Source organism: Sphaeramia orbicularis, chromosome 19 (genome assembly GCF_902148855.1).
Source record: "Sphaeramia orbicularis chromosome 19, fSphaOr1.1, whole genome shotgun sequence".
Taxonomy (NCBI): Eukaryota; Metazoa; Chordata; class Actinopteri; order Kurtiformes; family Apogonidae; genus Sphaeramia; species Sphaeramia orbicularis.
In genome coordinates, this window is record NC_043975.1 from 11,555,112 (window position 1) to 11,579,473 (window position 24,362).

The 24,362-nt window shown below is 34.6% G+C and overlaps 1 protein-coding gene across 1 annotated transcript in view; it reads left to right on the forward strand.

Annotated features, from left to right (window-relative positions):
* The window catches only part of LOC115410479 (testican-2), a 190,633-nt gene that overhangs the window by 72,138 nt on the left and 94,133 nt on the right, over positions 1–24,362 (forward strand). Inside the window, 1 exon segment of the mRNA XM_030122132.1 lies at positions 13,536–13,544. Coding sequence (XP_029977992.1) covers positions 13,536–13,544 — 9 coding nt within the window.

Genomic DNA, 24,362 nt, shown 5'->3' on the forward strand with positions numbered 1-24,362 from the left:
CCTGCTTAATGTGTTACATTTTATAACTAGTTATGTTACGACATTTGCACATATAAGGTCACGACTTCTGACGAACATTTCTCCGAGTACGACATAATTGTTTGTCAGCAGCAGCGGTTGTAGTAAAAACTGAAAATATGTCCAAACTTCGAGCCGATTACCTAAAATGTTCAGTTGTTGGTTGTATTATGTGGCTGTACAGGATAGAAAGCAACCTGGAGGGGGTGGGGCATGAAGTGGCTCATTTGCATTTAAAGGGCCAGTGCTCAAAATGACCTTTCTGGTGTCATTACTCAGAAATAGGGTTGAAGATGGACCTGTGGAGTTGAATTAATGAAGAATTCAGACCCAAGCAGAGCATTTACAGTTTACGACAAGGTTGAAACTGAGTATCATTATTGTGACATTATTGTGAAAAAAATATTATGGGATAAATGTATACCTTTCATGCAGTGTTGTGTTGAATTTATTGGAAAAATTGTGTAGATTCAGAATATAATATCAAAAAATGTGTATCATTTGTCTTTGTGTGACTTTTTGCATGATGTTTGCTTTGCAAAAAAATTTGCGAAAATTACCCTTTTTCAGTGACAAATAATTTGAAAACCCATATTAATCCTGCTGCTGCTTGCAAATTTTCATTGAACTTGCTTCCTTTTAACCTTAGAAGAAGAGCTTATGGTCTGGCCTTTTGAATGAGTATCAGTTTCAGTGATTTCAGTCCAAAGTCAATGACGTCATATCAGCCAGTTCCTCAGAAGACGTCCTGTGAGAATTTGGTTTGGATTTTTTGGCTTCTAGGTAAGAATTTGACTTATAATTCTGTATGTAGAGTTGATATTATCATAAATCTGTATGTATTATACACCGTTCTCTTTCTTTTTCTGTTGTGAATAAAGCATTACCCAACAATTAAGTATATTCTAATATTAGATAAGTCAAATCATTACTTTTACTAACCCTACCCCCATCAATTTTTAGTTTGTGAAAAAAATACATACCATTGTAAAAAAAAAAAAAAAAAAAAAAAAAACTTGCATTCACTCAATTTTCAATATCTAGCACCAAAATTGAATCAGTTATGCCCACCTACATGGGCTACAATTAGCTTATATTATTTAGGCCCATTTACTTTCCTAAAATGAGATCAAGTTTTTTTTTTTTACAACAAAATTTTCATCTTCGTTTTTGAAACTGCCCACCAATTTGTTAGATTTTGACTTGTTCTGTCAATGATGAAGCCAATTTAACCAGAGATTTTGCAGAAAGGATTTCAGATTCAGATTCCAGAGAAAATTTGACCCTAAACTGATATATTTTCAGTCCATAACCAAGAACTTTAATTTTTGCCCTTAAATGTCCAGATTTTGTAGATGTTGGCTTAGAGTCTGGTTTTGACCAACTCTATACATAAAGTGTCATGAGATAACTTTTTTGTTGCGATCTGGCGCTATATAAATAAAATTTGATTGATTGAGTGATTTGATTGGTTTTCCCCTGTAAGTCGCTTTGGAAAAAAGCGTCTGTGTTACGCTCGGTCTAGGGGTTGCCGAGACGCAACATGATATGAGACTCCCCTCCCTCCATGTCCCTTAACAAACAGGAGCAAATTAACAAAACGACCAGCAGCAAAGGAAATGCAGGATGAGATATTTATTTACAAAAAACGAAAAATTAAATCAGGTAAGGGAATCATAATGTTCTCCAAAAACAAACTAAGGAAACCAAAATACATCAGTCTTGCCATACAAAACTTAAAGAAAAAGATTCCCTCCTTGTATCACTAGGTTTACAAAGTTCTAACAAAAAATTACAAAAGGCGGGTCTGCTCACAGGGGAGGATGGAATGAGAGGAGTCTCTGGAGGAATGACGATCTGGCTTTAAATTTCCCGGCTCAACTCCAAAGCACCAATCAGAAGCAGCCAGCAGAGCAACAGCACACCTACAGCTCATCCTTAATCAACTGCTATCTGCTGGAGGAAAAAAAACAGAACACACCCACACACAAGGAAGAGAACAGAAAAAACTACAAAAATACAACAATCACAAATGGCACAGCCCATTACAGAATCAACAAAAAATACTAACCCTTAACAGTCTGCCAAATGCATAAACATACACATGAGCATAAATGTCACTAAAATGCAACTCAAACCTTGAACCTTGTCTTACATTAATGTATAATTCCATGTAAAAAAGCAAAAATATCACCCCTTTCATGTAAAAAAGCCAAAACTTTTACTTTCCTGGGTCTCAGGAGGACATGATTACCGACTAAATCTGAGATGAAACAGTTAATTGTGATGCATTTTTCAGCTATATCACCCATCCTTAGTAATTAGTCTCTGATATTCAGACTCATTACCGAGTGACTCTTTATCCCCTCTAGCGCTCGAGCACCAACAGCGTAAATGCAATCAGATGTTTTGGAGTCAAAAGTTCACGTCGGAGCAGGGTGTGTTGCGCGGCGCTGGGACAGATGTGTGTCCGTGTTTGTGGGGGTGCTGCTGGCGTGATGGTTCATGGTTCTGTGGTATTTATGTCACCGGTAGACGGGGGCTTCGTCGAGGTGAGATAGACGTTAACTCAGAGGAACGCAGTCAGGCTTGTGGCCAAACGTTGTCAGACTAATACTGGCGAGCGGTCCGGGAGGAGCAGTCGCAGCATCTGGATAGTCAAGCTCCATTAGCCTCCCAGCTCTGTTTTACACCGGCTGCATTACAGCCTTGTTGACAAATGGCAGAAGAGGTGGTGTGTGTGATATGAATCACATAACTCAGGGGACCTTCACCATGAATATCACCCCTCCTCGCTCTCCTGATCTGTCCCCTCCCCTCCCCTCCTCTCTCTCCTCATCTCTCCCTGTGGCTCCCCTGCCTCCTGTCTGGACTTGCTCTGAATCTGGATAGGATATAGTGGGACAGCATTAGCTTTCAACCTTGGTGAAGGACTAAATGCAGCCTCAGTCCCCGGCATCCTCACTGTCACACTGCTGCTGGGTGAAGATAAGCACCCCCAGCCTTAAGGACATGCAGTAGGGGAGTCTGCAGCACTGCAGGCTGGGTAATTGCACAAGCCCTGCGAATAATTAATTAACAAATCGTTAGATCTGACACACAACATGCTACAGAAGTCATGTCTTTAACGATGAGGCTGGCCAGTTATGTGGGGTTTTTATAATGCTCTTCATTAAAAAAAAAAAAAAAAAAATCCCCATTCAAGGGCTTTTGATAACACTGGGTTACAAAAAAATGTTTTTTGCAAGTTGTCTAGGTTTTTTCAACTGAATTAGGACCATTTTGCACCGCTAAATCCAAAAATGACATCTGTTTTTTTCAATCAGGTCAGGTTTTTTTGCTAATTTGATTCTGAAAAATTTGATCTTCTCACAAAATTGATTACATTTTTTGTGACTTTATCAGTTGATTTTTTATATAGTTCTCACCCAAAATAGGTTTTAAGAGAAAAAAAAATCATTTGATCACATGATTCCTGTTAGGTACAATGGTGTATTCAGCGCAGATGTAGCAGAATACTTCAGGCTTATTTTTGCAAGATCTTCTAGTTGAAGCCATTTCATTCACCTGTAATATTAAAAAAACATTAATCATAAATTGGCAAAAGTAAAATCTTCAGAACTTATTTATTGCAAGAAATATGAAAGAATTTTGTATCATATGATGTGAAAATGCCCATAAATGTAAGCAAAAATGCTAAAGAGCCAATATGTAGCATAGTTCAGAAAGTTGACCTGACTGAGCAAAATTAATGTGATTTTTGGATTCAGCACACCAAAATGATCCTAAATCAGCTCAAAAAACTTAAACAATAAATTTGTTGTTGACCAGTGTTATTTTTATTATGAGGCAATGTCAGCGAATCAAGTCATAAAATTACTGCCATAACCTATAAAATATCACATAAAGATTTAAATATGGAATAAAAGTGATATGAAAAAGGCTTTAGATCCTTGACTTAAAGCACAGGTGTCAAACATGTGGCCCGAGGGCCAAAATCGGCCCGCCAAAGGGTCTGATCTGGCCCCTGGGATGAATTTGTGAAATGCAGAAATTACACTGACGATATTAACAGTCAAGGATGTTAGAATCATTTTAGGTCAATTCAATCTCAAGTGAGTCAGACCAGTAAAATACCATAACCTATAAAATATCACATAAAGATTTAAATATGGAATAAAAGTGACTTGACTGTAAGGAAATATTGTGAAATTACTCCCCTGTAGGTCAAACTGCACGACAGGAAACGAAGTTAAAAACAGGAACATTTACTAACTTCAGTCCTTAAATATCGTTATTAATCCATAAGGACCCAGTGTGACATTTATATCAGTTCCCAGATACATTTTTTTTCTCTATTTAACCATCCTTAATTGATTTATCACCATTTATTGTGATATTATCTTCTGTATTTTGTGTTGGCTTTTTTTTCTCCAGTGAAAATCAGGTATTTTCCTATATTTAATTCACTGATCATGTAAATGTTCATAAAAGCTCAGAGTAAAGTTGAGGGTTATTATATTAAAAAAGAGAGAAAACTGAAGAAAAAGGGAATGTTTCAGTTCAGTCTCTCATTAACTGAACATAAACCCAGTGTGTCCATCCACTGTCATTGATCCAACTCCATGGGTTTTACTGGTGAATCAATGTTGTAGAAGATGACTGTGTTTCCATGGTAACTATGGAGCCTCTGAACGTCCAAATGGGTCATATATGATGACCATGAAAAGATGAAAAGCTGTATTTTACACCAATTATTTACATGTATTGGGGCGTTTTGGAGTCAGAAGTTCATGTCGGAGCAGGGTGTGTTGCGCGGCGCTGGGATAGATGTGTGTCCGTGTTTGTGCCGGTGCTGCTGATGGTTCATGGTTCTGTGGTATTTATATCACCAGGCTGGGTAATTGCACAAACCCTGCGAATAATTAATTAACAAATCGTTAGATCTGACACACAACATGCTACAGAAGTCATGTCTTTAATGATGAGGCTGGCCAGTTATGTGGGGTTTTTATGATGCTCTTCATTAAAAAAAAAAAAAAAATCCCAATTCAAGGGCTTTTGATTATTTTTATTATAAGGCAATGTCAGTGAATCAAGTCATAAAATTACTGCCATAACCTATAAAATATCACATAAAGATTTAAATATGGAATAAAAGTGACTTGACTTAAAGGAAATATTGTTAAATTACTCCCCTGTAGGTCAAACATGTGCATTCATTATCTTTCGGTTAAAAGCGTGTTCGTATTATCATATATTAAATGATTGTGGAGTTGGAAAGGGCACAATATTGATAGGCTTGTTAAACAATAGGAGGACAACCTACAGTGTGTTTACAGTGAAGATGTTTGGGAGGGATGTGTTCAAACCGCACAAGACCAACCTTCTTCGAAACAGATTAGATCCAGAATTTATTAATCATCACAGCAAATTTATAGCTTGGGCAAACACTATGTGCGTTATTTTTGTGTGTGTACTTATACCTAAAGTTCTGGTTATATCCTCCTGAGACCCAGGAAAGTGGAAATTAAACAACTATCTTGACTGGAAACTGCATAATGCAACAGTTTTTTCAGATACATTTTTAAATTTTTTTTTTTTTTAATTTAGTAATTTTTTTTTTTTTTGTGGAATGTCCTTTGCAATGGACAGCATTTTTTTTTTTTTTTAAGGAAAACTATCGAACTTTTCTCCCCTACAGAGGACAAAAGTTCATTGCTGGGTCTCAGGGAGGATATAAAGACTGAAAATATTAGTATATTATTAAAAATAGAACCAATGGCCCTGTAGCTTACCGGCCAAATTAAAAGCTTTGGGAAATGTATCCAGATGTCATTTATTATCACCCAGTTCTATGTATTTATTCTATTACAGAAATAGCCCATGTTTTGGTCATATTCCAATCAGATCTGTAAAAAATTCAAATTCCAACTTGATATCATTGATACTGATTTATTGGATCAATCCACTTCCTATCTGTTATGATGGGAACATTTTTCAAAGTCACACCAAATCCAGAATCAGATCTGGATCCAAATAATTTTAAATCCTTGTGCTGACATCATCATACAGAAGCTGTATACCAAGTTTGAAGTCAATCAGAACTGGAGTTTCGGAGAAGAAGACAATTGAAATTTTTTCCCCATAAGAGCCCATGTTAAATTTTCCATAAGTTCCCGGATCCAGAAGAAGATCCTGATCAGCATGTGGACATTATGTTTTGGTCATCTCCCCATCAGGGCTGGACTGTAGAAATTTACACTGGATATCATTTATATTTACTGAGTTATTGCATCGATCCACTTCCTATCTCTTATAATGGGGAAATTTTTCAAAGTCGCACCAAATCCAGAATCAGATCCAGATCCAAATAATTTCACTAACTTTTGTTGACATCATCATAAAGAAGCTGTATACCAAGTTTAAAGTCAATCGGAATTGTAGTTTCGGAGAAGAAGACGATTGAAATGTTTATAACAGACGACGACAGATGCCGCCAGATGCCACATGACAACAATAGCTTACAGCCTGTCGACCAGCAAGCTAAAAACAAGGATCTGTAAAGATCTAGATCAGTTTCTATTTGGAAATGAGAACTGAATTTTAAGCAGACCTCTTTTCTTAGGTAGATAATAAATAAATTATAAATAGTATAGTATTGTCTCACACTTTATGCCAATCACATGTATGTTTACATTATTATATTTGCTCAACTTATATTATAAAAGGGAAGTGGACTCTGTGTGTGTTTGTGTGTGTGTCTTGGGCATCACAAAAAATCCGGAAAAGTCTGATTTGCTGCAGTTTGTTATACTTATGTATTTTGGTCAACGAAGAGACTAGCGACAATGGCAAGTTGATAGGACCAATATTTTGGGAGATATTAGTAATTTTGGAATACAATAACCCTACAATCATGTCCCTATGGCCCCACTGCACGATGGGAAATGAAGTTAAAAACAGGAACATTTACTAACTTCAGTCCTTAAATATCAGTATTAATCCATAAGAACCCAGTGTGACATTTATGTCAGTTCCCAAATACATTTTTCTCTCTATTTAACCGTCCTTAATTGATTTATCACCATTTATTGTAATAGTATCCTCTGTATTTTGTGTTGGCTTTTTTTTCAGTGAAAATCAGGTATTTTCCTATATTTAATTTACTGATAATGTAGATGTTCATAAAAGCTCAGAGTAAAGTTGAGGGTTATTATATTAAAAAAATGAGAAAACTGAAGAAAAAGGGACTTTTTCAGTCCAATCTCTCATTAACTGAACTTAAAACAAGTGTCTCCATCCACTGTTACTGATCCAACTCCATGTTGTAGAAGATGACAGTGTTTCCACGGTAACTATGGAGCCTCTGAACATCCAAATGGGTCATATCTGATGACCATGAAAAGATGACAAACTGTATTTGTGGATCAACAGGGATTCAACAGTTTATATCAGTAGATGAGTTTGGCAGATGGTGGATGTGTGGGTCTTTATGGGTTAATATATTAATTTAGATTCATTTAATTTAGTTTAAATTTTAAAGAATGATTTACCAAGCTTACTTATAAAATACAGACCAGCATTTTTTCCCAAAAGTCAGCTCTCCCCAGCATAAAAAGTACCACATCTAGAACCCGTGGTCCCCCGTGGGTCAACATGCTATTTTTTTTTAATACTACTTTTAGATTTTATTAATTTTTTTTTACCTTGTTATACAGTATGCCTCTAATTTGCACATATCTCTGTTGCACAGTATTTTATGTATACATACAGTCGCAGAAAAAATTATTAGACTACCCTTGTTTTCTTCAGTTTCTTGTTCATTTTAATGCCTGGTACAACTAAAGGTACATTTAATCTGTATTTTATTTTATTGTATATTAATCACATTGTGCACCGTCACTGGCAGAGACCACCTGGAAGTTCGTTAAACAGCCTGTGTAATGACAGTAAAGCCTATTGTATTGTATTCTATTCTGTTCTATTCTACTGAGGTGAATTCAGAGTAAACCTTCAACTCTAAAGGTGTTAAGTCAATTTTGTCACTATAAAGACCAACAAAAACTCAAATAAAAGCTATTTTATTTGTAGAATTTAATAATTTTGCATGAGATAAAAATATAGAGTACTGTTCCAACCATGCATGACAGTATTATAATGCACATCTCTGGTGATTCGGAAATTAACCGATTTATTTGTGTTTCATGCAGCAAATTTACGTGCAATAAGGAAAGTCTGTTTTTACTCAACTCAAATTAATTTCCAGTTCTGATGTCATGACAGAAACATGCTCCATACTGTATCCTGTCATGCATGTCATATTTGATCATTGTTAGAGATGTCGCTATGCTGAAGGATCTAAGTTTGCTCTTTCAGTGAATATCCATGTTGTTACATTATAGAGTTCATATATTAAGACATGAACGTCCAGAATTTCAACCCAAAACAGCGTAAAAAGTGTTGTTTATCATTATCAGTGAAGCCTCCATTGTCCTCAACCAAGTAATAAGATGAAGCGGAAACAAAAGATGTTGCAAATTAGTCCAAAGATGTGGATTTACACAGAACTAATATCAAAGGACTTCTGTCTTTGCTGTGGAAATTTTACTTTACAAATTACAGCCGTGGCAGATTACGATCAATGTTGACCTTCGCAATTATCACAATTTACCAAAGGAGTACAGGTAGTTCTAGTCCGCTCTGAATAAGGCCTTTTAGTTTTTGCATCTTATTTCTCAGTCTATTTAATAAGTTACAACCGTGTATGTGCACAGCATGAAATCAGAAAAAAAAAAAAAATAAATGAAATAAATGCTAGAAGTCAGATCTAGTGTGACCTCCATTTGCATTTAGTACACCTTGAAACTCTCTTGAGTGTCTCGAAATTTTCTTCAGTAATTTTGGGGTGCAAAATATAAAACCTCCTTCAGTGTGTCCAGTACATCCCAGAGTTTTTTGTTTTTTTTTCTTTCATCCTTTTCTCTCCTATATAGCTTTTGCAATATTCATAGTTTTTTTGTAAAATGTATTTTTATTTTTAACACTGTTTACACATTTCCTGTATATTCCAGCAGCACATAAACTGAAAAAGAGACTGAGAAATGCATATATGTGGGCTTTAGAACTTTGCTAAAACAAACCTAACACTGGCCTAAGAACAGAACTTATATATATTATATATAAGTTACATATACAGGGTGGGGAAGCAAAATTTACAATGAACATTTAGTTGTTTTTTCTCAGCAGGCACTACGTCAATTGTTTTGAAACCAAACATATATTGATGTCATAATCATACCTAACACTATTATCCATACCTTTTCAGAAACTTTTGCCCATATGAGTAATCAGGAAAGCAAACGTCAAAGAGTGTGTGATTTGCTGAATGCACTTGTCACACCAAAGGAGATTTCAAAAATAGTTGGAGTGTCCATAAAGACTGTTTATAATGGAAAGAAGAGAATGACTATGAGCAAAACTATTACGAGAAAGTCTGGAAGATACTATTAAAGAAGAATGGGAGAAGTTGTCACCTGAATATTTGAGGAACACTTGCGCAAGTTTCAGGAAGCGTGTGAAGGCAGTTATTGAGAAAGAAGGAGGACACATAGAATAAAAACATTTTCTATTATGTACATTTTCTTGTGGCAAATAAATTCTCATGACTTTCAATAAACTAATTGGTCATACACTGTCTTTCAATCCCTGCCTCAAAATATTGTAAATTTTGCTTCCCCACCCTGTATATATATATATTTTTTATAAATATTTTTATTGAAAAGTATGGCACAATAAAGACAAACTCAACAATTCAGGCAATACAAATCTGACAGAAAAATATAATAGTCACTGTCCAACAAAAAAAACAAACCATGAATTCAGAGCCACACTTAGCATTTTTCTTTTTTTTTTTTTTTTGAACAAGGTGTACAAGAACCAAACCCACAATGAAAATAAGAATAAATAAAAAAAAAAAAAAAAAAAAGTACCCTGAAAACCAAAAATAAAATCACATATGTACAAGAAAGAAAATTCTGTAGTAAAACGGATATGTGTTCATTTATTTAGGTTACATATATATTGACATAAGGCAAGGCAAGGCAAGGGGAGTTTATTGGTATAGCACAATTCATACACAGTAATTCATAGTGTTTTACAAAAATAAAAGGTAACTTGTTGTAAATACATACTAGAATAAAGATTAAAAACAGTAAAATATATCGCTTTAAATGCATAAGACCAATGTAAAGAGACAGTACAAAGCATGCATCTTAAAATTCTATAGATCATTAGTCACTTTTCCATTGGACATATGTGCAAAACTTTACTGATATTTACTAAATGTCAAAAAAAAAACACAGAAATACGTAATGTCAGGTTTTCCATTAAATCACAAATGCAATGATTTGTTTATTTATTATCGCGAGATGACACGAGAAGTCATTCCATAACCATGTTGACGGACGTAAATATCATGGTGATTTACAGATTCATTCATTATTATTATTTATTACCACTCACTGTCTTACTGAATTAAAAAATGATATGGTTTCCTGGTGTGTCCACACACACCATGCCATGTTTCTTTTAAAACTCTTCTTCTACACTCGTAACATCCATCAACATTGTTTTGTTTTTTTTTAATCATGTGACTCTAGTTGCAGAAAAACATCTTTCCATTGCAGTTTTGCATGATATACCAATTGTGCTACACTTGAAAAACCACCTCTTGCCAGCGCAAAAACTTTTAATCAAAAAGTTTTGGCGAAATTGTCGTTTCTCCATCAGGTCAATTTTTATGTGCAAGTTATATTCGCGCAATTTGAGGATCAACTGAAAAGCGACTACTGTTAGATATATGCTTTTTTCTTACTAGGTTGTCAACACTAAACATCATAGGTAGATTTCCAGTCGTGATATGTGTGAAAATGCTGCGGATACCATTAAAAGTAAAAAATAACCATTGAGTTTACACTGTGATAATGTCTTAGCTATGGTTTAGACATAAAGCCAACTGGGTTACAATTAGGAGAAAGTGTTGCAAGAGTTAAAATAGTCTTGTGTGACAGTTAGAAGAATAAACCCAGCTTTTATCTTTGTTTTGACATGAGATGTTGGTCTCCTGTGGCGTCACGTGGCCGCTCTTGCACTTATTCATATAACTCCTGGAGATATGAAAATGTCAATGTATGTAAATGTCCTTCTGTTGTTGACCTGTACTGTTGTTTTCGGCTTCTATTGTCTAGTGGGAGGATGTTAAGGTCACTTCAGTTGCCTTGTAGGAAATTGCTTTAGAGTCAAGTTTGTCAGTCTTTGGGAGACTCTAACAACTGAAAGCCCCAATCCTCTGTCCAAGTGTGCACATTTATTAATCTGTTTGTAGTTTCAGATAGTGTATTGTTTTCCTCTTTTTATCCCTCTCTTTAATGCAGACTCAGCTCAGAGCTATAGCAGCGAAAGACAGAATCATGGATGTTTGAAGATCTAGATCAGGGGTGTCAAACATGTGGCCCGGGGCCCAAATGCGGCCTGCCAAAAGGTCTAGTTCGGCCCCTGGGATGTTTTTGCCAAGTGCAAAAATTCCACAGTCTTGAATTGAAGTAAGCAAAAAAAAAAAATTTAGCTTGAATTAAGGAAAAAAAATCTTCAATTAAGCCAAAAAAAAAAAATCTTCAGTTAAGTAAAAAAATCTTCAATTAAGCCAAAAAAATTCTCAAATTTTAGAAAAAAATTTTAAATTAAGCAAAAAAAAATAAATCTTCAATTAAGTAAAAAAAATCTTCAATTAAGCAAAAAAAAAATCTTCAATTAAGTAAAAAAAATCTTCAGTTAAGTCAAAAAAATCTTCAATTAAGTAAAAAAAAAATCTTGAATTAACCCAAAAAATCTTTAGGTAAAAAAAAAAAAATCTTTGATTGAGCCAAAAAAATCTTCAATTAAGTAAAAAAATCTTGAATTAAGCCAAAAAAAAATCTAGAATTAACAACTTCAATTTTTTCTTTGTTTTAGTGCAAAAAATAACATTAAATTATGAAAATATTTACATTTACAAACTATCCTGTAACAATAAAATGTGAATAACCTGAACAAATATGAACAACTTGAAATGTCTAAAGAAAATTAAGCACAATTTTAACAATTTTTCTTCCTGTTCCTCAGTGTTTAGTGTCTTTGTAGATCTGATCCATAATGCACATGGACACATGATAAGTTGAGGAATAATATTGTTAAAATTGCAATAAAATTTTCTAATGTTTTAAATTTTAATTTCAGTTTTTTTTTTTTTTCTTTTTTGATAGTTTAGTCATTATTTATAGGTTATAATGTTATTTTTTTTCTGGTCTGGCCCACTTCAGGTCAAATTTAGCTGAATATGGCCCCTGAACTAAAATGAGTTTGACACCCCTGGTCTAGATTCTTTTGATTCTTCTCCTAAACTCAGGCTTGTGATGTTTACATCACATATGACATGGTTAAAAAGTTGTTTCTTCCGATTCAGAAGGGTTCCCCGGCATAACAAACATCGATATTGCCTCTTGTATATGTAGCGCCTGAACATTTTCACTGCAACAGAGAAAATATTTACTTCTAAGAAACTGTCTCGGAGGCGAAAGTCCTCCTGCGACCGCTGCGTGATGGATTCTTTCTTGGGCCTTTCAAAGCCCGCCTTTTGCTTTTTTGCTTGTCCTTGTGTGGCCGGTAAATTGTTCATAGTGATATATGAAGATGCTGTCACAGCACTGTTAAGTAGACAGGTATAGGCCTCTGTGTGTATAAGAATTAGGTTTATTTACTGGGTTGAGTTGCTGAAATAAACCATGCAGTGCTATATTTCTTTCAAACACACCAGAGCATTGAATGATGAAGCGCACAGGAAGAGGCTGCGGTGGGTATTGATGTGTAATGCCCTTGGACCGAAGCCAAGACGGTGAAATGGAATGAAAGGAAAGCAGTCACTCCCCTGTTAACTCAAGGTTGTACTTTACAAGAGCTATATCTGTCTGTGTTGTCGATGCTACGCTTAGTAAATGCGCACTATGTGTCTGCAGCAACTATAAAAAAAAACATCTAAATCACATCTGTCTGTTGACTTTGAAGATTCCCACAAATTTCCCTGTTTTCCCAAGGCCGATCCGGTATGTCACGGCTTATCCACAACTTCGGAGTTGGCAGGAAGCTGGCGTTTGGCTTGTAAACACCAACACAGAATGAGCCCTTAGTGATTGGGACTCCTGCCAGCTCATAGAAATGGCAGCTGATCATCCTCAGTTAATAGGCGCTCATAATCCTCTGTGAATGTCTTATGTTGTCCCCGGAGAGGAGCGAGACTAAGGCATGTATTTGCAATCAGTGTGCATTAAGGGCTGACAGTTTAACTGCTGCCATAACTGTTATAAACCAACCCACTGTTTGCATGCTGAATGGAAGCTCTAAATGAAAACTGTAAAGTGTTTTTAATCTCTAACAATGCCTCTCTTTTTATTCTCCCTCACTGCTGCGTGTCACTGCTGCAGGAAGTCGAGGTTAGTGACTCTTTGTACGCTTTTTTTTTGTCTTGCATTTGATGTCTCTGTGAAGCTGTAGGTGTCATCTTATCATCTCAGCTTGAGCAGAAAGAAAAACACATCTTTACAGCCCAGAGTAGTGAGGATTTGTCTCTGACTATACAGTGTAAAACAGTACAATGTCATCAACAAATCAAGAAACACCAATGAATGACTGAAATAGAGGTGTAATTACAACAGTTAGACTGATGGTGAATTTGTAAAGGTGGAGAAATATTTTAGAGCAATATAAGAAAAAACCAATGGCTGAATTAATTAACATTCTACAAGTCAATATAATAAACACCTTAATGAATAAATTTGGATCACTGAACATAAAATGCCAAGTAATTAAGGAAAACTTAGAAAAGATGTAGGAGATTCAGTTGATTAAATTTTCAATTTCAACGTATTCTTTTCCCTCAAAGTGAATCCAGTTGATGGAAAGCATATGAAAACATTGTGGAAGACATTTACAAGACAAGATGAAAATGTACCAAAAAAAATTAAGATTACAACAAGTCTTGCATCTTGTTAAGGACTGTGTATTCTATAATAATCATAATAATCAGACTAATAATATAATTGCACTAAAACAAGATGACAAAAACATAACAAGATGGAGGTTATGTAAATGATGAGAACAGAGTAGTGAGGATTTGTCTCTGACTATACGGTGTAAAACAGTACAATGTCATCAACAAATCAAGAAACACCAATAAATGACTGAAGTAGAGGTGTAATTGCAACAGTTAGACTGATGGTGAATTTGTAAAGGTGGAAAAATATTTTAGAGCAAAAAAAAAAAAAAAAAAAAACCAATGGCTGAATTAATTAACATTCTACAAGTCAATATAATAAACACCTTAATGAATAAATTTGGATCACTGAACATAAAATGCCAAGTAATTAAGGAAAACTTAAAAAACATGTAGGAGATTCAGTTGATTAAATTTTTAATTTCAACCTATTCTTTTCCCTAAAAGTGAATCCAGGCGTTGAAAACCACATGAAAACATTGTGGAAGACACTCAACACAGGAAAAAAGACGGAAAAACAAATTGGAAATTATATAAAAGACGAAAAAAATGAAAAAGACAAAAATTAAGATTACAACAAGTCTTGCATCGTTAAGGACTGTATATTCTATAATTATAATATTCATAATAATAATATAATTGGATGCTTAATCAAGATGACAAATACATAACAAGATGGAGGTTATGTAAATGATGAGAACAGAGTAGTGAGGATTTGTCTCTGACTATACAATGTAAAACAGTTCAATGTCATCAACAAATCAAGAAACACCATTGAATGACTGAAATAGGGGTGCAATTACAAAAGTTAGACTGATGGTGAATTTGTAAAGGTGGAAAAATATTTTAGAGCAAAAAAAAAAACAATGGCTGAATTAATTAACATTCTACAAGTTAATATAATAAACACCTTATTGAGTAAATTTGGATCACTGAACATAAAATGCCAAGTAATTAAGGAAAAATTAGAAAACATGTAGGAGATTCAGTTGATTAAATTTTTTAATTTCCAATGCATTCTTTTCCCTCAAAGTGAATCCAGTTTATGAAAACCATATGAAAACATTGTGGAAGACATTTACAAGACAAGATGAAAATGTACAAGAAAAAAATTAACATTACAACAAGTCTTGCATCTTCTTAAGGACTGTATATTCTATAATAATCATCATAATCAGACTAATAATATAATTGCACTAAAACAAGATGACAAATACATGACAAGATGGAGGTTATGTAAATGATGAGAACAGAGTAGTGAGGATTTGTCTCTGACTATACAGTGTAAAACAGTACAATGTCATCAACAAATCAAGAAACACCAATAAATAACTGCAATAGAAGTATAATTACAAGAGTTAGACTGATGGTGAATTTGTGAAGGTGGAAAAATATTTTAGAGCAAAACAAAAGCCAATGGCTGAATTAATTAACATTCTACAAGTCAATATAATAAACACCTTAATGAATAACTTTGGATCACTGAACATAAAATGCCAAGTAATTAAGGAAAACATGTAGGAGATTCAGTTGATTAAATTTTTAATTTCAATGTATTCTTTTCCCTCAAAGTGAATCCAGTTGATGAAAACAATATGAAAACATTGTGGAAGACACTCAAGACAGGAAAAAATATTTTAAAAAAAAATAAAATAGGAATGATATAAAAGACAAAAGAAACCAAAATGAAAACATTATAAAAAAAAAAAGGGAAAAAGTATATCATAATATTAATATAATATATAATGTATTTAGAAGACATTTACAAGACATTTATAAAACAAGATGAAAATGTACAAGAAAAAAATTAAGATAAGATAGCACCCTGTTAAGGACTGTATATTCTATAATAATTATCGTAATAATTATATAATTGCACAGTAAAACTAGATGACAAATACATAACAAGATGGAGGTTTTGTAAATGATGAAAATAGATGAAGATGAAAATACTGTAATAGAAAAAAAAAGATGAAAACATGGAGGATACATGATTAAAAATGACATAAAGACTACATACATAAGATAATAATAATGTTCTGTATCTGTTTTTATCTGCTGTATGTAACGGTCTTTGAGTTCCATGAAAGCATTATACAAATAAAATCTATTATTATTATTATTATTATTATTATTATAAATTACATAAAGACTACATACATAAGATGCAAGTAATGTAAAAGACATAACCAGACGAAAATGGCATTATACACGAAACAAAACAGAATGAATAATAACAGACAAATCAAGATGGAAGTGAGAATAAATCATGTAAAAAATCACTTAGATATCAGGTCCTGCCATGATGAATTGATATTAAGGTCAAGATTTTTGGTCCAATTAAGAGCCCTGATATCATCCATCATCCGCCATCACAGTCAAGTTCTGCCAACGCAAGTAATTGCAAAATATCTCATCAGCCAAACACATCATGGTTTATCTCCAGTAATTGCAATTTTTCCACTTATCTTAAAAAAAAAAAAAAAAAAAAAACTTAGATCGAAGCTCAGCCTTGGCTTGTGTCCACTACATTGTCCATATTTCACCTCCTGGTACTCTTCAATATTTATTCATAGATTCCACGTCATATAAAACCCAACTTAAAATGCTGAAACAAAAGAACTATATGTCTGTCGACTCTTTTCTCTGACATAATTTTCCGACTCTACCCATGCATCAAAAAAACACCTGCATGAAATGAATAAAATATAAACATAAATCAATAACTTACCAGTATCTCTATTATTTTTTGCATTGTATTAAAAAATACGAGGAATCTGCAGTTGAATCCATTACAAATGAACAAAACAAATAAATTGGCATCTATCAAGGTACGGCCCCTTAAAATTAAAAATCGTCTTAGTGGAAATAGTGCAGCGTCTCTAAAGCTGAGCACAGACTTAATGACTGTCAGACTGATTATGAATGTGATTTCAGTTCCTGTCGTGCTCGGTCGGTGTTCGCTGCCGCAGATAAAATCATGTAGTGTGTTATGTGTACACATTCAGCTCCGGAGTCTTCAGATCCAGTCGTTGCCAGTTCTTCTAGCAAAGATTTTTTTAAGCATGTTCAATATTTGTGATCGATTATATCCCTCAGAGACAGTACACAGCAGAAGATGAGGGATGGGGAGGGAGGAGGTTAGTGGTATGAGGTGAAAGGGTAAAAAAGACACAATATACTCGTTCATAGGGTTTGTTCAACATCGCCAGAGTATCTGTTAACTAATGTAGGAAAGCTTAACCCTGTAACGCTGAACGTATCATTTTTGACACGAGTTTCGAAGCCAGTTACGACCCGAAGGTGAAACATATTTAAAAAGGACACCAGAGTCAAAAGTTCAAAAGAACATATTTTATTGTATTAGATTAATTTTGTTTCGTTCTTCGTTGTTTTAACTTCTTTTCTCTGTTGAAACAAGCGGCTTTTAATTAAGCAGAAACAAACCCTTTAGAACCCTGTCCCCAAAGTAACACAAGAAAAGACCAGAGTGGACCGGCAAAAAAAAACATAAGGACGGTGCGCTGGACAGGCCAACCCTATACGAGGCTGGAGAAGCTGCCAGCGCACCGCTACCCTATCAAAAAAAAAAACCCACAAAATAAGTCCTAATGAAAAGAAAAAGGCGAAAACAGGACGTCTGTATCCACCTGGCCAAACAAAACGACAAAGCTAACAAAAGGCTAACAAAAAGCTAAGAAGGCATGACGCAACCTGTGTGGAGTGGAGTGGAGTGGATGCGCACCTCTGAGGAAGAGGAGAAAAACAGCAAGCTGCCTCACAGGTGCTCGACTATATAGCGCAAGTGGCGCTAAACTAATTAAGTTTAAACATATAAAAATGGGAGAAATACCACAAAGGACAAAAAATTGTTAACCTAGAAAAACACAGTCGACTAGGCAAAATATCTCCAAAATTATCAATCAAAAATAGACCAAAGTCTACAGAAGACATAGACTAGAAAAAATAGTGCACAGCACCTAACAAGCCCTCTACATAATCAGTGTGATATTTTTTTTCTTGAAAAACCTAATGTATACAATTAGATACATGCAATACATGGATAATCCACCAGGGGAGGAGTTCGTTCACCAGAGGCCTTTCCAGTGACACTACAAGACTGTCATTAATGAAAAAGGAGGCAGAAGTTTGACAATTTTGAAAAGGAATTACCAATTTGTTAGACATGTTTGTGTTATATTATGTTTTTGTTTGTTCAAAAATAATAATATTTGAGCTTTGGGACCTGATGTATCAAATGTGATATAAAATTAAACCTCATACATGGAAATTGATATTTGGAAAAAAAATTTTTGGTTGTTCAGAAGAACCACTCCGGTTTCAATGAAGTGGAATTTTCTGTCAATGATTTAATGGTTCAGGCTTTACAGGGTTAACTATCACAATTAAAAGGGCCAAGTTGGTATCAGATGACCGATCGAAAACATGAAAGAACATGTGATGTACACTGATCAGCTATGAAATTCTGACCACCGACAAGAAAAATGGCATTAATTTTGATTATCTCATGACAATTGGACCCTGAGTACTTGGTCGAACAGTTATAGTAACGAAGCACTGTTGCATCTCTGCACTTCATAATATATTTTATTTTTATTTTCTTAGAATAGAATAGAATAGAATAGAATAGAATAGAATAGAATAGAATAGAACAGACTTTATTTGCCGTTTGCACAGATACATTGCAGTATAGGTACAATGGAATTCTTGTTTGTTTCCCTGAGTCACAGAGTTAGAAAAAGACATGAGTAAAATCAGAAACAAAACATAAACACAGCTAAAACATATAAAAACAGTTATTGCACAGACAAACACAAATACACATTTGTAAAATAGAGTACTGATCAGAAAAAAGGAATAATAATAATAATAATAATAATAATAATAATAATAATAGTACTGAAAGGTAAAAACAAGTTATTGCACAGTTGAATTAAAATTGAGGTGACTGGTAACAAATGACCCCCTTTAGAAAAATAAAGTTGATCTGTATCTGTGCATAATGTTAGCAGTATTGCTACATTACATTAGCATGTCATAGGTTCAAGGTTTGGTATTCATTTCCCACTTAGACCCATACCTTTCCATGTCGAGTTTTTCTCCATGCCATGTGTGTTTCCTCTGAGTCCTCCATTTCCTCCTGCCATGAATTAATTCTTCTTTTAATGACATTAGCCAAGATATTGATGAATATCTGCTCCTAATATGCTAATTGCTAACGCTAGGTGACACACGTATTAGGATGGCTAAAATGCAGAGACCAAATTTCTCTTCACAGATATTATAATTTGAGTTCTATAAACACGCAAAGTGCTAATATAACATATCCAGATCTAACCTTAATGTAGCATAAGAACAGAAACATATAGTTTGACATCCCGCTTGCTTATTGTTGCAGACATATAGCAAAAGGCCTGAATAACAGGATGAACATTGTTAGGTTTATACTCTGGTATATTCTTATGTGAAAGAGTCAAAAAGTTACTGGCAAATATTCTAAGTTATGGAAATGACCTGGCAATGTAAGTGGGACATGGATGTTGTTGTGCATAATGAATAAATGAATGAATAATGTACGTGCTAATGCTAATTGCTAATTCTAATGCTAGTACTGAGTGTGTATTAGGATGGGTAAAATGCAGTAATATGGGGGCAATAAAGTGAGTTAACCTTTAACCTTTTGACATATATTACAGATATAAGTCTTGTTTTGCAAATCTGCACCTAAAAGTGCTTGCGATTAGCTACAATCTGCATCGAGAAGTAGACAGAAGTTGATATTTTTTTCTGAATTACTATATCCTGTCAAGTGGTTCAAGCTTTAATCGCGCTATGTAGTGGACTGACTCAAGGTTTGTGTTTCCTCTCCGGCGAAATCAATGCAATAAAACCTAAAAACAACATAAAGTCTGTCTCTTTAACTCCTCATTGTGGCGCACACTATTTAAGATGCCTTCGGCTACACTTGTTCAGCTTGACTTGAGAGCTCAGTCTTTGTGTCCCCTGAGCAGAATAAGACCGAGTTAAACTGAACAGACCTGATCCTCGGGGTGCTCTCTGGGCCTCTTGCCGAGTAGTAACCGCTTTATAGCTGATCCTCTCTGTCCTGACACGGAGAGAAATGGGTCAGCGTGGATACGGCAAGGGACGCTGATTTTTTATTATCATTCCAGCACAACATCGCCAGAGACACAATCTAAAAACCAGAGTTAGTTTGCAAATATTCCCTTCGCAACAGTGCGGGAGTTAAGATACTCCAAGTGTTTTTATGATGATACATTCACGCTTCGGGGCTGGTGCTTTGGTCACTTACTCAACATTAGAAGACAGATTTACAACAAATATAACATCAGTGATAGAATTAGAAACCTGTAGCGTAAAATATTGCACTCAAGGTTCTTGATAAAGAGTAATACAGACTAGTACTCAGGAGATGGATGACACTCCGGAGGTCTGAGGAAAAGCGGAAAACGACAAAAGGAACAGGTCAGCATTTTTAGGAGTTAGTTTATTTTTAGTTTCCATTTCAGACACCTCAACGTAATTGACAGTCACAGAAAATTGCAAGAAATAATGTTCCGCTCAGGTGCAAATCACTAGTAGAATGTTCAGTCCTCTTCAATCTCAGACCACTATGTCGTAATTATGGTGGGTTTTTTTGCTCAATCACACCTAAAACTACCAAGTACAGCAGAGTTCATGCATCTTTTATCCCTAGGAGGACTACAAAGAAAAAAAAGAAACTAGAAAAACACTCGGAGAGCGCAGACCTCCGCCAAGGCAGATCAGCCCCCCTCATTACCATCAAAATGTAATCATTTGTTCCTTGTGCCAGAATCAGTATTTCCTGAAAATTTCATCAAAATCTGCCCACTCGATCACCACCAAAATGTAATCATTTGTTCCGTGTGCCAGTATCAACATTTCTTGAAAATTTCCTGAAAATCCATCCATAACTTTTTTAGTTATCTTGCTAACAGACAGACAAACCCTGATGAAAACATAACCTCCGCCGTTTCACTTGGTGGAGGTAAAAAAAAAAAAAAAACACACTGGTGACCCAAAGCACCTTCTCATCTAGAATATTTAATAACCACTGAACCACTAATTCACAGGTGTCAAACATGCGGCGCGGGGGCCAAATCCGGCCCACCAAAGGGTCCAGTCTGGCCCTTGGGGTGAATTTGTGAAATGCAAAAATTACACTAAGATATTAACAATCCTTTTAGTTCAGGTTCCACATTCAGACCAATTCACTCTCAAGTGGATCAGAACCAGTCAAATACTGTCATAATAACATATGAATAATGACAACTCCAAATGTTTCTCTTTGTAAATGTAAATATTTTCATGTATTTACACTAAAACAAAGTATAATTTTGTAAAAAAAAAAAAAAAAAAAAATGAACAACCTGAAATGTCTTAAGAGAAATAAGTACAATTTTAACAATACTCCACCTGTTACTAAATGTTTTGTGTATTTGTAGATCCACTGTGATCTGTAAGTTATAATGTACATGTGTGGACGATAAACTGAGGCAGAATATTGTTAAAATTACACTTATTTTTTCAGTTTGTACATGTTATTCACATCTTGTGAAAGAACAGTTTGTAGATGTAATCCTGTTCATAATGTAAATTTACTTGTTTCGCTCTAAAACATAGAGAAAAGTTTGGAGTTGACATTATTTATGTTATTATGTTATATAATTTTACTGGTTCGGCCCACTTCAGATTAAATTTAGCTGAATCTGGCCCCTGAACTAAAAGGAGTTTGACACCCCTGCACTAATCCTATAAACATCAAAATAATGCAGGTAAAATGCAGTTTCTTTGTTTTTCAGGGTTTTCTGGACATTTGGACATTCAGAGGTTCTATAGTGAACATGGAAACACTGTTATGTTTCGAAAAAAAAGAAGAATAGAAAAAGAACAAAAAAAAAAAAAGAAATAGAATGTTCAGTTTGGTTATTTTGAGTATCTGAACTGAGAGACTTGGAATGTTAACACAATCTATGTGTAATCTACAGATCTATACAGTGGATATATAGTAACAGGGTTTCTGCAGGTATCAGCAAATCTAATTTAATGCCACTTTAAACAAATTTAATGCCCGTGTCCAACTGCAGATACAGTTTTATATATAGTTTGATATATGCATTTACCATCCACAGGCTTTAACCAGGTTCTGAATAGTTCCTCCTCCAATCACTTCTGCTGAAACTTGCATTTTCCCATTTTTCCGACATTTGCTAATATTCCCTCCGCTCTTTTGCCATGGCATGGGTACGCTCACAGGATGTTGCATTCCCAGCATGCATTCCGGTGTTGTGACTTCGTGCATCGGCCATAAATAAGGGCCAATTAAAGGGTTCCAGCTGTCAATCATTATACTATACTTCCAATCAAAATTAAAAAATCAGTGGTTTCCAACCTTTTTCGGCTCTTGACCCCATTTTAACGTCACAAATTTCTGGCGACCCCAGATATTCAAAATGGAAACTTTGTTTTCTTGCTAAAATAAATTTTTTTTTGATCATGTAATAGTTTTCTATACTATGTTGCAAATAAACGTTAATTTTAGACGACATTTAGTCTATATAATGTATATTATTATGGAAGGAGGCAGAAAAGCCAGGTGTAGATTACTGCACAAAGTGAGAATTTGATTTTCCTTGGTCAGGATATGTACAGTCAGTCCAGCTTGTATTTACAAGGCTGACAATTAATACTGAACAAACAAGAACTCAAACTATGAATTATGAAAGAGCTGCAGCATCTGAAACTGACCACAATGAACATTTGAAAGATAAACAGAACCACAGTGCTTCAGTTTCAGCTTCAGTTTGTCTTTTATGTATTGGGATTGTCTCTGTCAACTCACCATATATTTTTTATTTTTTAAGTTTTGTTTTTTTTTTTTTTTTTTAGCAATTATTAGAAATTTCAGGCAACCCCATTTGAATTCCAGGCGACCCAATGTGGGGTCCCGACCCCAAGGTTGAAAAACACTGGTTTATATAATCAAAGTAAATCGTGAATAACAATGCTTTTTTTCCATCAAGTGTATTTAGTTTTTTAATGCCTCTGGACATCAAATGTAATGCTTTTTAATGCTATTTAAAGCCTTAAATTTCACAAAATCTATTTAATGACTTTTAATGTGTTTTAATGACCCGCAGAAACCCTGAGTAAACACTATATATCAGGTTGTTTTGAGATGATTTTACAGTTGACTGGATCATAACCTTTTCATAAAATATCTTTTATTTTCATTGTATGGATTAAACCTATGAGAGCTAATATTGTGAACCTAAATCAATGGATAGTATTACCTGTGGTTTATTTTCTTTGTTCCTTTGTAAGATATGGACACTTGGATTTATCAGAAAACCATATTGTACTATAAAGTATAAACTTCATTTCATATAAACAGCCTAATAACAGGATAGAATGTGGTCAAACAGCATCCGGTCCCATTGGATAATCTGAACCTTATCTGCTCAGACCTTTCAGATGAACCGTGATTATCATTCAATATAGTGTCACTGTGATATCATGAGCATGTTATAATGGCAAATAATGTGAGTTATGACCTGCAGCTATCTCAATAATCATGTGTTTACTTAAGAACTCCTACTCATGAACAAGCAAACACCAGAGACTATGGAAAACAGTGAAATACAATCCAGTTTTCTAATAAATCCAACAAGTTTTATTACCTTGGGCACAAAGAAAATAACCACAGTAATAGTATTTATTGTCTCAGGTCCTCTTTTGAGTGATGCTTGGTTATAGTGTTGGTTAAGTTTGGTCAGTTTTACACTAAGCCAGGCTAAATGTTTTGCCTATTTCTAGTAAAGGGCAAAAGGTAGCCAATATAGAAGGATCTTAAAGTTGTAATATCGCTGATTGCCACAAGTGGTGTCTCAAAAAACCCTGATCCTCGTGGAGTTCCAGTTACATGGAGTTGAGCTGCTTGAATTTTTTTCCCAGAACTCATTGTGGTTTCATTTATTTTATTTAGATTCTCTGGTGAATCGTCTTTTCGTTATTCCTCCGTTTATAAGATCTTGGGTTGAGTTGTCAGTAGTTGCTTTTCCATTGACCCTCAAATTGCGCAATTATACCTTGCGCATAAAAATTGACCTAATGGAAAATTGACAATTTCACCAAAACTCTAAAAGTTTTTGTGCTGGCACATATCAAGACTGGAAATCTACCCATGATGTTTAGT